This window comes from Schistocerca nitens, chromosome 3 (assembly GCF_023898315.1).
Source record: "Schistocerca nitens isolate TAMUIC-IGC-003100 chromosome 3, iqSchNite1.1, whole genome shotgun sequence".
Classification (NCBI taxonomy): Eukaryota; Metazoa; Arthropoda; class Insecta; order Orthoptera; family Acrididae; genus Schistocerca; species Schistocerca nitens.
The window spans coordinates 753,947,999-753,963,243 of record NC_064616.1 but is presented as its reverse complement, the minus strand read 5'-3'; the positions used below and the strand labels follow the sequence as shown (position 1 = coordinate 753,963,243).

At 45.1% G+C, this 15,245-nt stretch overlaps 1 protein-coding gene across 2 annotated transcripts in view; it reads left to right on the top strand.

The window, feature by feature from the left end:
• LOC126249749 (uncharacterized) overlaps positions 1–15,245 on the top strand; it is a 535,036-nt gene that overhangs the window by 508,999 nt on the left and 10,792 nt on the right. For both annotated transcript variants that reach the window (XM_049951429.1, XM_049951430.1), the window contains one exon: positions 4,565–4,760. In XM_049951429.1, coding sequence (XP_049807386.1) covers positions 4,565–4,760 — 196 coding nt within the window. The remainder of the gene's footprint in view (positions 1–4,564; positions 4,761–15,245) is intronic.

The window sequence follows — 15,245 nt, the reverse complement described above, 5'->3', positions numbered from 1 at the left end:
TTGTAATTTTGAAACGCTTTTTTTCTCTCTTCTAGAGCGTCTTCACATTCCTGGTTCCACCATGGGTGTTTTGGTTTTTTACGTAGTGGGATTAGTTCTTTCGCTGTTTTGAGGATTTTAGTTCGAAATTTTGGCCACTCTTCTGCAGGTTGGTCTTCCCATTTTTCTGTGATCCTCGAATCTTTAATTCTGTGTAGGTCGAACTTCGGGATCACGGGTGTTCTCCTGTTACATTTCCTTTTAGGTGTGAATTTAATTTTAATTCTAGTTAAGTAGTGGTCTGAATCAACATTTGCGCCTCTGCGCACTTGTACATCATGAATTTCTTTTTGGTACTCATATGATATTGCAATGTGGTCAATCTGGAATTCTCCTAGATGATGGATGGGTGATCGCCATGTTTTTTGTTTTTTGGGTTTTTTTCGTAATGAGGTTGACATAATTTTGAGATTGTTTTGTTGGCATAACTCCACAAATCGTACACCATTTTTATTTGTAAATTTGTGCGCGGGGTAGTCCCCTACTGTCTTCTTATATTTGCGGTCCTTGCCAATTTGTGCATTGAAGTCACCAAGCAAAATTTTCACATCCTCTGTTGGAATTTTTGACATCTCTGTTTCGAGTTCTTCCCAAAATCTTTCCGTTTTTTCGGGCTCTTTTTTGTTGTCCCCATTTGTTGGTGCATGTACATTGATGAAAGTGTAGTTTTTGTTTGCATGTTTAATTCTCATTGTCATAAGACGATTGTTGATGGGTTTTACATCCTTTACTGAATCTAGAACTTTTTTGTCCACAATAAAGGCCATGCCAAATAGTGCTGCTCCTTTACAAATTGTCTTGTTCGTTCCACTTTTGAAAATTCTGTAATTATTATAGTCTACTGTTTCTGAGTCCCTGAAGCGTGTTTCTTGTACGGCGAGGATTTGGATTTTCTGTTTAGTTAATTCTGTCGTGAGGTTGTGCAATTTTCCTGTTTGAATGAGCGTCTGAATGTTAAAGGTGCCAATGTAAGTATGTGTTTTCTGCGGTAGTTTACCAGAGCACTCCGACTTGCTCTCTCGTATAAGTCCAAGCTCCCCAGAATCCGAATGCTTGGTTGCCACTTTGCAGTGGGTGGATTGTCCACCTGGGGTAATTTTGTCTTTACTTGTACGAGTCATGTTTGCTTGTTATTTATTTTCTAGCTTTCGCTAGTGGTTTAGAACCAGGGATTGTAAGTTCCTGGAGCATGTTTGCAGCCGCACCTCCTGGTGGACAGACGCTGACCATACTGCCGCTTGTTCCAAGTCAGACGCAGCACGGGTTTTGGTTGTCATTTGGTCCGCGGGTGGTATTTTATTTCCCACCTACCCGGCATATCTGCCGAGCATTCCCCTATCCGCCACCTGGGGACGCGCCCGATGGGGGTTGGCAATCCCCTCACGGGATAACATTATTATTATTATTATAACTAATTACTACTCTGTGTTATCTAAGTAATCTTTCACTGTGTCGAATATATATTGCTTACGAGGAACTGTTTAACGACCGGCTTAAATATGTTTATTTTAATAATGTCTTTAATCTCCTTGGAAGATTTATTGTGTAGTTTTCTCCTCGGTATAAAACGTTGGTTTGAGTTTTATTTTCATTCTTTATCGGTAAATGTAAATGCTGTCTGTATCGTCCTCCTCAGTCATGAACAGAGTTGTTTGTGCAGTAGTTATGAATATTATTTTTAACGTGCATAACTGATTGATAAATGTACTCTCATGGTGTAGTTAAATCCTCAACTATTTGAACAAAACCTTACAGTGAGATCTATTACTATTTTAGGTTGATATTCGTATGGCCTTTTTGTGTAATGTGAAAACCGTGTTCCTATTTTGCGCATTTGTGCCCCAGAAAAGAATTCCATCACTAAGGACGGAATGTACGTATGAAAAGTATATACCTAAGACACCGCCTGTCAGACGCTAATAATAGAAGTCTAAGGGCATAACATGGTGATGACATTCTATCTGCAAGTGTCTTGGTGCATTCACACCACTTGAAGTGCGAATCAATATTCATTCTTGTAAATTTTATGTTTGTTACACAAACTACAGAGGTACCATCTATGTTTAATTTAACGGGGTCATATTCTCTCTTGAAGCTCAAATCAATGTCATTTCTTTTCTTTATGTTTAAGGGGTCGTTCACAGCATTATGTTCGCTCTAATGCGAACATCGTTGGTTAGGCTTTACCGTGACTTACTGACAGTTAATAGTAAACTTGTTGTTTCATTTTGCACTATGTTCGAAACCCAAATGCATTATACATGCTGAAAGGTAAATTGTCCGAATATTTTATTCTGTTCTCAATATAGGTTGAGGTATTACATGTCACGCGTATTACTCTGTAGACTTTCCCGCTTCGCTGACGCAGTTTGTAACCCTCTGCCCCTAGAGGACTCCAAATTGTAGCGAGTAACATGGCAGTGTGTACTTAAGTACATTACGTGATCAAAAGTATCCGTACGCCACCAAAAACATAGGTTTTTCATATTAGGTGCTTTGTGCTGCCACCCACTGCCATGTACTTCATATCAGCGACCTCAGTAGTCATTAGACATCGTGAGAGAGCAGAATGGGGCACTCCGCGGAACTCACGGACTTCGAATGTGGTCAGGTTATTGGGTGTCACTTGTGTCATACGTGTGCACGCGAGATTTCCACTCTCCTAAACATCCATAGGTCCACTGTTTCCTATGTGATAGTGAAGTGGAAACGTGAAGGGACACGTACAGCACAAAGCGTACAGGCCGACCTCGTCGGTTGACTGACAGAGACCGCCGACAGTTGAAGAGTTTCGTAATGTGTAATAGGCAGGCATCTATCCAGACCATTATACAGGAATCCCAAACTGCATCAGGATCCACGGCACGTACTATGACAGTTAGGCGGGAGGAGAGAAAACTTGGATTTCATCGCCTAGCGACTGCTCATACGCCACACATCACGCCGGTAAATGCCTAACGACGCCTTGCTTGGAGTAAGGAGTGTAAACATTGGACGATTGAACAGTGGAAAAACTTTGTGTGTAGTAACGAATCACGGTGCACATTGTGGCGATCCTATGGCAGGGCGTGGGTATGGCGAAATCCCGGTGAACGTCATCTGCCAGCGTGTGTAGTGCCAACAGTAAAATTCGGAGGCGGTGGTGTTATGATATGGTCCTGTTTTTCATGGAGAGGGCTTGCACCATTTGTTGTTTTGCGTGGCACTATCACAGCAGAGGCCTACATTGATGTTTTAAGCACCTTCTTGCTTCCAACTGTTTAAGAGCAATTCGGGGATGGCGATTGCATCTTTCTACACGATCGAGCACGTGTTCATAATGCACGGCCTGTGGCGGAGTGGTTACACGACTATAACATCCCTGTAATGGACTGGCCTGCACAGGATCCTGACCTGAATCCTATAGAACACCTTTGGGATGTTTTGGAACGCCAACTTCTTGCCAGGCCTCACCGACCGACATCGATACCTCTCCTCAGTGCAGCACTTCGTGAAGAACGGGCTGCCATTCCCCAAGAAACCTTCCAGCTCCTGATTGAACGTATGCTTGCGAGAGTGGAAGCTGTCATCAAAGCTAAGGGTAGGCCAACACCATAATGAATTCAGCATTACCGATGGAGGGCGCCACGTACTTGTAAGTCATTTTCAGCCAGGTGTACGAATACTTTTGATCACATAGTAGTTGTCGGTGCTTGAGGAACATCGTGCTGTAATCTAGTTTTTAACCGCAGAAGAGTTAGTCCGCACATGAAGCACGCTCTCCTATTGGAGCAAACTGCGAAGGTCTTCGGTCCCTAGGCTTACACACTACTTAATCTAACTTAAACTAACTGACACTAAGGACAACACACAAACCCATGCTCCAAGGACGATTCTAATGGTTCAAATGGCTCTGTGCGCTATGGGACTTAACATCTGAGGTCATCATTCCCCTAGAACTTAGAACTACTTAAACCTAACTAACCTAAGGACATCACACACATACATGCCGGAAGCAGGATTCGAACCTGCGACCGTAGCTGTCGCGCGGTTCCAGAGTGAAGGAAGGATTCGAACCTCTGACGTAGGTAGCCGCGCGAACCGTGGCAAGGCGCCTGAGACCGCAGCGATATCTACATCAATCCGACGCACTGGGTTCACAGTCACCGACCATCATCCATACAGCCCCGACTTGGCCCCATCCCGTTGTCATCTGTTTCTAAAACTGAAAGATCAGCTTCGAGGACTTCGCTTTGACAGTGATGAAGTAGTGCAAGCAGAGGTGAGGTTGTGGCTCCGTCAACAAAGACAAACATTCTACAGGGACAGTATCAACAAACTGGTCTCTCGTTGGGAGACGTTTGTTCGTTGCCAGGGTGACTATGTTGAGAAATAAGTATATAAACATAAAGAATAAAGATGTTAATGTCTATTTTTATTTAAAAAGCTTTAAGAGTTTTCTCATAAATTCGGAGGCATTACTTCACACAAACCCTCGTCCACGCAACTGAGGTCAAAGCCTAAGTGCGCACTGATACATTTTCAGCGCACACGGGCGGCTCGGACACGTGGAGTCGGTTCACGGTGTCGGGGCAGCCGTGCCGGCGAGGGACGTTCTGCAGCCTGAACGTGGCGGGCGGCTTCTGGTCCTGCGAACTGGAGGGCGGCGACGCGGGCGCCTGGGACTACTGCTGTCGCCAGGGACACCACTGCGGGTACTCAGACGGCTACCACTACCCCTGGTACGTAAACTGCCCTAAAAAAGAAAAGCGACGTCCTGTAACACTGTAAGCTGCTGTTCAAAGTACACTGGTAAGTCAACACATTATGACCACTGGCCACCACGACGTTGGTGCCGCCTGGTGGCGTTGCAGGCACGTGACACGGTAACAAAGGTACGTAAGAGGAGCAGACACGGACTGCGGATCATCCTAGCGAAGATATCGTGTGCAAATGGGAGAATCCATTGAGATAAGCGACTTTGACAAAGAGCAAATCACTGTTACGCAGAGCCTGTGAACGAGTATCTCGAAAGCGGCGAAGCATCTGCGAAGAGAGGTAGAAGGACAGTGAAACTACTACTAGTGAAACGTCCCCTTTGAACAATTGTACACGACTGTGCTTAAACTGACACACAATATTTTAGCGCAACGCAATCTGACTTTCAAAAATCCCTACAAAAGAATGGCCCTGACTAACATTAGCCTATACGTTTCACAAATCACTTACCTCACAAAAATCTTGGTTACTCGAACTACTGCAATACAGCGAGCGCCACTACTGCCAGCTAAATAAAAGATTCTAACTACTGAAGGCACTAACTACTGATAGGCATAGTTAGCAAATGAAAGATTTTGATAGAGAACAAACAATGTATTTACCTTAATAGTGTTGAAAAATCATAATATACATAGCAGTTCATGACATCCAGTCTTACAAATTTCCAAACTCCGCCATTTCTTTCCCCACATCCACCACTGCTGGCGGCTCACCTCCAACTGCGCAACGCTACGCGCTGTTCGCACCCAGCTGCCCAACACTACAATGGCAGACAACAATGCAAACTAGCCACAGACTGCACACAGCACAGCCAGTGATTTTCATACAGAGCGCTACGTAACGTTGCCAATAAGAAAACATAAAACAGCACAGCCAGTGATTTTCATACAGAGCGCTACGTAACGTTGCCAATAAGAAAACATAAACAGCCTACTTACACTAGGCGCTAAATGGTTGGATGCTCCGTAAAGTACACTACTGGCCATTAAAATTGCTACACCAAGAAGAAATGCAGATGATAAATGGGTATTCATTGGACAAATATATTATACTAGAACTGACATGCGATTACGTTTTCACTCAATTTGGGTGCATAGATCCTGAGAAATCAGTACCCAGAACAACCACCTCTGGCCGTAATAACGGCCTTGATACGCCTGGGCATTGAGTCAAACAGAGCCTGGATGGCGTGTACAGGTACAGCTACCCATGCAGTTTCAGTACGATACCACAGTTCATCAAGAGTAGTGACTGGCGTATTGTGACGAGCTAGTTGCTCGGCCACCATTGACCAGAAGTTTTCAATTGGTGAGAGATCTGGAGAATGTGCTGGCCAGGGCAGCAGTCGAACATTTTCTGTATCCAAATAGGCCCGTACAGGACCTGCAACATGCGGTCGTGCATTATCCAGCTGAAATGTAGGATTTCGCAGGGATCGAATGAAGGGTAGAGTCACGGGTCGTAATACATCTGAAATGTAACGTCCACTGTTCAAAGCTCCGTCAATGCGAACAAGAGGTGACAGAGACGTGCAACCAATGGCACCCAATACCATCACGCCAGGTGATACGCCAGTATGGCGATGACGAATACACGCTTCCAATGTGCGTTCACCGCGATGTCGCAAAACACGGAAGCGACCATCACGATGCAGTAAACAGAACCTGGATTCATCCGAAAAAATGACGTTTTGCCATTCGTGCACCCAGGTTCGTCTTTGAGTACACCATAGCAGGCGCATCTGTCTGTGATGCAGCGTCAAGGGTAACCGCAGCCATGGTCTCCGAGCTGATAGTCCATGCTGCTGCAAACGTCGTCGAACTGTTCGTGCAGATGGTTGTTGTCTTGCAAACGTCCCCATCTGTTGACTCAGGGATCGAGACGTGGCTGCACGATCCGTTACAGCCATGCGGATAAGATGCCTGTCATCTCGACTGCTAGTGTTAGGAGGCCGTTGGGATCCAGCACGGCGTTCCGTATTATCTTCCTAAACCCACCGATTCCATATTCTGCTAACAGTCGTAGGATCTCGACCAACGCGAGCAGCAATGTCGCGATACGATAAACCGCAATCGCGATAGGCTACAATGCGACCTTTATCAAAGTCGGAAACATGATGGTACGCATTTCTCCTCCTTACACGAGGCATCAGAACAACGTTTCACCAGGCAACGCCAGTCAACTGCTGTTTGTGTATGAGAAATCGGTTGGAAACTTTCCTCATGTCAGCACGTTGTAGGTGTCGCCAACGGCGCCAACCTTGTGTGAATGCTCTGAAAAGCTAATCATTTGCATATCACAGCATCTTCTTCCTGTCGGTTAAATTTCACGTCTGTAGCACGTCATCTTCGTGGTGTTGCAATTTTAATGGCCAGCAGTGTAGGATAGATGGTGATCTGTGGCATCTCTGCCGAAAGAGCACAATGCTGGTTCGTGCACAAGTGTTTCGGAGCACACCGTTCATTGTACATTGTTTAACATGGAGGTCCGCATCAGACCACTCCTCCGTGTTCACATGTTGTCCCAAACACTTCATCAATTACGACTGCAATGGGCGAGGGACCATCGGGATTCGACCGTCGATCAATGGAAACCTGTCGGCTTTTCAGGTGAATCACATTTTTGCTACACTAGATCGATGGTCGTCTCCACAAACGCCGTCATCGATGTGAACGGCGGCTCGAAATATGCAGCACGCCACCGAAGCAGGCTGGTGAGAGCAGTGCTGTGCTATGGGAGACATTCTTCTGCGCTTGAATGGGATCTGTGACAATAATCTAAGACACGCTGACAGCTGCAAATCACTTGCATGCCTTCATGCTGAATGTCTTCCCCGACGACGATGCCAGATTTCAGCATTATTGTTGTCTGTGTCTCGGTGCCAGATTCGTGCTACAGTGGTTTGAGGGGCATTGTAGTCACGTTGATATCTCGGCGACCAATTTCGCCTGATGGAACCTTGTGGGTCGCGATCGGCCACTATCACCGAGTACGCCAATCAGCAGCCCTTTATTTACACGAATTACGTGACCTGTGCGTAGACATCGAATGGCACATGGCTCCACAAACCTACCAACAAACTGTCGGATCCCTAATACGCAGAATCAGAGATTTATTTCGTTCCAAAGACGGACAAACGAGCTATTCAGCAGGCGGTCATAATGTTCTAGGTCATCAGTGCATTGTTCAACGTAAAATTATTGAAGCTTTAATATTCACTTTTGGCATATAGCACCGGCCGGTGTGGCCCAACGGTTCTAGGCGCTACAGTCTGGAAACGCGCGACCTCTATGGTCGCAGGTTCGAATCCTGCCTCGGGCATGGATGTGTGTGATGTCCTTAGGTTAGTTAGGTTTAAGTAGTTCTAAGTTCTAGGGGACTGATGACCACAGATGTTAAGTCCCATAGTGCTCAGAGCCATTTGAACCGTTTTTTGGAGTATTGCCTATTGACTCTGATGTCGGGATCTTCGGCTGGCATTTGAAGAGTGGAAATGTCAAGCGTTCTAAGTGCCATGGTTTCACAAAATGCGTTTTCAGCAATATTGTGTTCTCGTAGTCCGCTGCATGTCTCTAGATTCGTTCCAAGTGTCAGGTCAAGGATAAAATGTTTCAAACATTCATTACTAGATGACACATTGTCTTTGTACTAATCAGTACTTCCCTCTGGGGTCCCTACTACCGTACGTTCGAGAACTCCTCTATTTAACCTGTGATGGTTTGACGATGTAACACGGTTTTAACAATGAACTCACAAACTGTGAATATGGTTCCCCACGATCTGTCGAATATTTCAGAATAAATTAAAATTTTTTGACGGACTACGATCGCTGTTTGGGAGTTCATTCTTAAATGAATGCGGCTGTTGCTCGTCAACATAGTCTCTCACACAGTACACAGTCTCTCTGCAGTACACAAGCTTTTGGCGTGTGGGCACAGCTTTTTGGAGCACACTCTCGGAATGATTCAACGATGGGCAAAGAAATAGGCTGTGCCCTTTCAAAGGAACCATCCCGGCATTTGCCTGGAGCGATATAGAGAAATCATGGAAAACCTAAATCAGGATGTTCGGACGCGGGTAATTTAGAGGACCGAAGAAAGGTAAGCAAGGTCTTTGTTCCGCAAGATTTTCACTAGATTGTTCAGTCAGCTAAAGCTATGAACCCATTCCATGTAATTCTAATGCACTCTTTGATTTTAAAGATGCTGCTGAAACACTGATGTCAGTACAGGCGTGTAAGGTCTACAAATGCAGTATGACCAAAGTGTTTCATACTCTTCCATCTCAAATAGCTATTACAAAATGAGATTTTCACTCTGCAGCGGAGTGTGCGCTGATATGAAACTTCCTGGCAGATTAAAACTGTGTGCATCGACCGAGACTCGAACTCGGGACCTTTGTCTTTCGTGGGCAAGTGCTTGGTAGAGCACTTGCCCACGAAAGGCAAAGGTCCCGAGTTCGAGTCTCGGTCGGTGCACACAGTTTTAATCTGCCAGGAAGTTTCATATCAGCGCACACTCCGCTGCAGAGTGAAAATCTCATTCTGGAAACATCCCCCAGGCTGTGGCTAAGCCATGTCTCCGCAGTATCCTTTCTTTCAGGGGTGCTAGTCCTGCAAGGTTCGCAGGAGAGCTTCTGTAAAGTTTGGAAGGTAGGAGACGAGGTACTGGCAGAAGTAAAGCTGTGAGGACCGGGCGTGAGTCGTGCTTCGGTAGCTCAGTTGGTAGAGCACTTGCCCACGAAAGGCAAAGGTCCCTAGTTCGAGTCTCGGTCGGTGCACACAGTTTTAATCTGCCAGGAAGTTTCAGCTATTACAAATTCTTACACAGAAACTGAACAATGCAGACATGTCAATGTATTAAGAAGAGGGAAGACCATGGCTAATGTATGCTATGCCGTACTTTATCTGAAACATCGCTCATGTTTATCAGTTGAAAAACAAAATGGTTCAAATGGCTCTGAGCACTATGGGACTCAACTGCTGAGGTCATTAGTCCCCTAGAACTTAGAACTAGTTAAACCTAACTAACCTAAGGACATCACAAACATCCATGCCCGAGGCAGGATTCGAACCTGCGACCGTAGCGGTCTCGCGGTTCCAGACTGCAGCGCCTTTAACCGCACGGCCACTTCGGCCGGCAGTTGAAAAACAGAAAGACCTATTGACGATGTCGATAGCTGGAAGCGTACGTACGTGTCCACCAAACTACCCGGATTTCAATCCAATCGAGAATCTGTGGGACCACCTCTATAGGGCTGTTCGTGCCGTGGATGCTCAACCGAGAAACCTAGCGCAGCTTGTCACAGTACTGGAGTCAGTACGGCTCCACATCCCTGTCAATACCGTACAGGAACTCATTGAATCTCTTTCTGCACGTCTCGGTGCTGTCCTCGCTGCAAAACGTGATTATTCAGACATTTGAAAGGTGGTCACATTAATGCAACTGGGAAGTGTATATGCGTCAGTGGAGCTGACCCAGAGTAAAGTAAGTTTCCCGTCAAATGAATATAGATGCAAATGAAAAGAGAGTGCCACAGAATTTCAAAGGCCTCCTGAACTAACGGGCGTGGTAGCTCTTCTCCACAATGGGAATCTGCGTGTCGGCGAATCTTAATAAGGGTTCAGTCCGACAGAGCGCGTGCATCGCCACGGTCGCTTTCTCCACCTGTCATATCTACAATATCGTTTATGTTCGATGGTCGTGGTATTGATAAATCGACCTGTCGTTTCAATATAGACTTTTCTACATCTACTTGTTATGCGGTGTACTCTCGACATTGCGGTTTGTAAATAGTTTTTACGCCGTATTTGCGAAGCGTATGGGCGATTTTTTGCATCTCTTCCGAAGTAAGAGTGATTTCAGATGTGCCGCAGGGAATTTCGTAGGGCCGTTGCTATTCACAATATATATAAATGACCTTGTGGATAACATCGGAAGTTCACTGAGCCTTTTTGCGGATGATGCTGTAGTATATCGAGAGGTGGTAACAATGGAAAATTGTATTAAAATACAGGAGGATCTGCAACGAATTGACGCATGGTGCAGGGAATGGCAATTGAATCTCAAAGTAGACAAGTGTAATGTGCTGCGAATACACAGAAGGAAAGATCCTTTATCATTTAGCTACAATATAGCAGGTCAGGAACTGGAAGCAGTTAATTCCATTAATTATCTGGGAATAGGCATTAGGAGTGATTTAAAATGGAATGATCATATAAAATTAATCATAGGTAAAGCAGATGCTAGACTGAGATTCATTGGAAGAATCCTAAGGAAATGCAATCCGAAAACAAAGGAAGTAGGTTATAGTACACTTGTTCGCCCACTGCTTGAATACTGCTCACCGGTGTGGGATCCGTTGATAGAAGAGATAGAGGAGATCCAACGGAGAGCAGCGCGCTTCGTTACAGGATCATTTAGTAATCGCGAAAGCCTTACGGAGGTGATAGATAAACTCCAGTGGAAGACTCTGCAAGAGAGACGCTCAGTAGCTCGGTACCGGCTTTTGTTGAAGTTTCGAGAACATACCTCCACCGAGGAGTCAAGCAGTATATTGCTCCCTCCTACGTATATCTCGCGAAGAAACCATGAGGATAAAATCAGAGAGATTAGAGCCCACACAGTGACAAACCGACAATCTTTCTTTCCACGAACAATACGAGACTGGAATAGAAGGGAGAACCGATAGAGGTACTCAAGGTACCCTCCGCCACACACCGTCAGGTGGTTTGCGGAGTATTGATGTAGATGTAGATGTATGACAGAAAGGCCGTCCCCACATTTTTTCTTCTGACGCATCTCTTCGGCGTGTGTTAGATTTCGTGATACTTCTTATGCAACTGGTGGAGAGTCCATGCTCCTCAGAACGCGTTCCAAGTGTTGCATCTCGCGTTCGGGGTGCAGCGGCTCACATATTCATCTTGCGTGCGCTACGAGCACAATTAATCACATCTCTTTTTGGGGTCCGCCCCCGTTAGCTGAGTGGTCAGCGCGACAGACTGTTAAACCTAAGGGCCCGGGTTCAATTCCCGGCTGGGTCGGAGATTTTCTCCGCTCAGGGACTTGGTGCTGTTGGCTCTATCTCATGCCGGCACGGTAGCTCAGCGTGTTCGGTCAGAGAGCCGGTTGGCCTCTGTAATAAAAAACTGAGTGGAAGGATCAACCACAGAACTTGAACAGGATGTCTTGCGACGTCCGCAACGACCAAACACGACGGTCAGTATACCTAGGAACGGTAGCAGTTGAGCCTTCTCTTCTTCCATAGTAAATTTAATGTTGGATGCAGATTGTTCAGTTGTCTCAGGAAATCATTGAACTGCTTTTTACCATGGCCCCGCACGACGAACGTGCCGTCGACGTACCGGTAGCACACCTTAAGTTTACGAGGTGTCAAGTCCAGCATCTGTCTTTCGAAATGCTCTTTATAAGCGAACAGTTTCGATCAAAGACCCTTTTTTCAGCAATTATAATGTAAATGTCATGAATACAGAGTATGCAGGTGAAGAAGTACGTTTCGAAATTCGAGATTGTATTAAGACCAAGAGTTACAACGAAAAGAATTTTTATATTGCAGATAAAACCATTAGGACCATTCTGAATAAGATGCAGAGTGACTCACGCAGAACTGCCTTCTAACCTCTAAAAATATTGATACTTCCATCTGCGTACGTATAAATAACAATAGCTTTATAAATAAAGCAATACATTACTAGAAATAAATTCGGTTCTGCATTCATATTACATAAGAAGTAAAGACCTGCTATGAAGTGTATCATACAGCCGGCAAGGTTTTGAAGGACGCCCTCGATACTCAGGTGTAAAACTGGTAAAATGTGTATCTAAGACTCTGTCTATGTGTGAGAAGACATTCCAGAAACTTGTTATGGATTGTTTAGTGCAAAATGAATTCTGTGGTGCAAAGGAGTGTGTATGTAAATAATGAGGAATATTTTCATATCTTTATGTAATGTCACATGTGTGAAAAAGTTTATTGTGTATAATATATATCTTTGCATGTCAAACCACAGATAAAGTTAAATAACTGTAGATATATGTTTTCCCACGTCTCGTGATCTCGCGGTAGCGTTCTCGCTTCCCGAGCTCGGAGTCCCGGGTCAGGGATTTTCACCTGCCGCGAGATGACTGGGTGTTGTTGCGTCGTCTTCATCATCATCATTCATCCCCATTACGGTCGGAGGAAGGCAACGGCAAACCACCCCCATCAGGACCTTGCCTAGTACGGTGGTGCGGGTCTCCCGCATCGTTCCCCTACGCTCTGTCAATAAGAATTGGACTTCGTTTCATTTCTATGCTGTATAAGTACTTAAATAAATTAGACAACTAAATATAAAGACAGAAGTAAATATATACATCAATACTATCATGTACCCTTGTTATTTTAGGACATCAGATTAAGCAGGAATGTTCCGAATTACAAGTACATAATCTATACATAATGTAGGCAAATGAGACAAAATAAAAGTCAGTCAATTAATCACATCAGAAAAGAACAACAATTTCAAAAAAATCGACGGAAACTAGGAACAAAAATTACCAACCATGAGATTACGTGTGCGATAATTATTAAAGAATACTTTTAACAGTAGCTTTCGGTGTTACATTGTGCCATTTCTAAAGTTTTGTCGGAGCTGTGGAACACAACCAACAGAAATTGTTTTACTCAAAACAAGTTTTGCACCACACTCGCGACTAGCGCAGTTCGTGTTTTTTCTTTAGCGGGAACGTCTTTCTCATTCTCGGTAACAAGATTCTCGGGGTTGTTACAAGAGTTGTAAATTGTGTTTGCTGAAAGACAAACGAAACTGGCAGCAGATTAGGATGAGAGAGCTGTAGTGCGTTCTACCGCATGGTGGTCGGGCTGCTGGTGTCGCGGCGGAAGAAGACGCGCTGCAGGTCAACTGGCCATATCTCCTGGTGGAGTCGGCACGTCACAATGTATTTCTTTGACAGCGACCGAAGTGCGATATCTGGCATTGGTGGCGGCGGCAGAAGACACATGATTTCTGTTGTTTTAGTGTCGACTGGCATAACTGAAGCTGAACAAAATGTTTTGAAAGCTATATTTTTTGGGTTGGCGAGGTAAAGTGTTGCCCAGTATCAATATAGGATTAGACGAATGTGCGAAACCTCCAAAACCCATACTCGAATGGTCATGTAGAATCAACGTTTAGCAGCCTAGAACTGCACCAAATTAATTCTTGTCCCTCCAGTTTGACAAATTATTTTCTTTTCCGACAAACAAATGGTAAACTACTCTTGCGATTTCATCATGCATCTAGGTGACGAGCGTTCGTATGAGAATTGGGGACGGATGATTATCACGTCTGTGTGTGTGTGTGTGTGTTAGGATTCAGCGACGGAATCAGTGTGACAGTGTGAAGGCAGTATTTCGGCACGGTTCTGTAAAGTTTTTACTGCAGATCAGCGCCAAAACCGTAGCCACACCAAGCAATCAGCATAATATCCCGTGAACACAGTAACACTTAAGAAAACCAAAGATATATAGTTATTGCTAAAGCTGTAGTATTTCTCGTTGCGATTGCTAGACATTCGAAAAAATTCTGTAATGAACAACAAGTCTGTAACCAAATTCCACGATTGATAAGTGCCCCCTCTTGTCTCCCTCCCCTCCCCTTGTGGACACCTATGTTAAGAAACGAGGTCCGGTCTCGACTCTGACCAGGAAGTTCACCCATCGCCAACTCGACAAGTGTCTTCCAGGGCAGTCTCTTTTCATTCTCCCCAGAGCTCTCTCCCTGGGCGTGACCAGTAACCTGTTTGGCCGGCTTATGTTCTTTCTCTGGTCAATCAAGTTATTGTTCAACAACCTTGCGAAATATTTTGTACCGCCCACAATGGAAGAAAAAAATGGTTCAAATGGCTCTGAGCACTATGGGACTTAACATCTGTGGTCATCAGTCCCCTAGAACTTAGAACTACTTAAACCTAACTAAACTAAGGACATCACACACATCCATGCCCGAGGCAGGATCCGAACCTGCGACCGTAGCGGTCACGCGGTTCCAGACTGAAGCGCCTAGAACTGCACGGCCACACCGGCCGGCACAATGGAAGACCACATGCAGAATTTATCGTAGCCAGAATTCCTTCACTGGGCAAGCTGCAAGTCTCCAGTTAATAATGGGGTGTCCCATCGACTCATTTGTTAGTCACCTCCGCCCCCGCACCTGCTAACGTCTCCTATCAGTCCATCTTGACAATGTGTGTCTGCTACCACCACCACCGTGGCCGGCGCATCGCGCAGTGCCAACACAGGGTCAGTGGAGGAGGGTGACGACCGGCATATATACCGCACCCACTTGTCCAGGATGTTAGTCAGCAGGAATAACCTGATAATGACTGCATGTAACGCCGTCAATTTGTTCTATAACAATCATTCAAACCGGCTACATCCCCGAGAGCTAG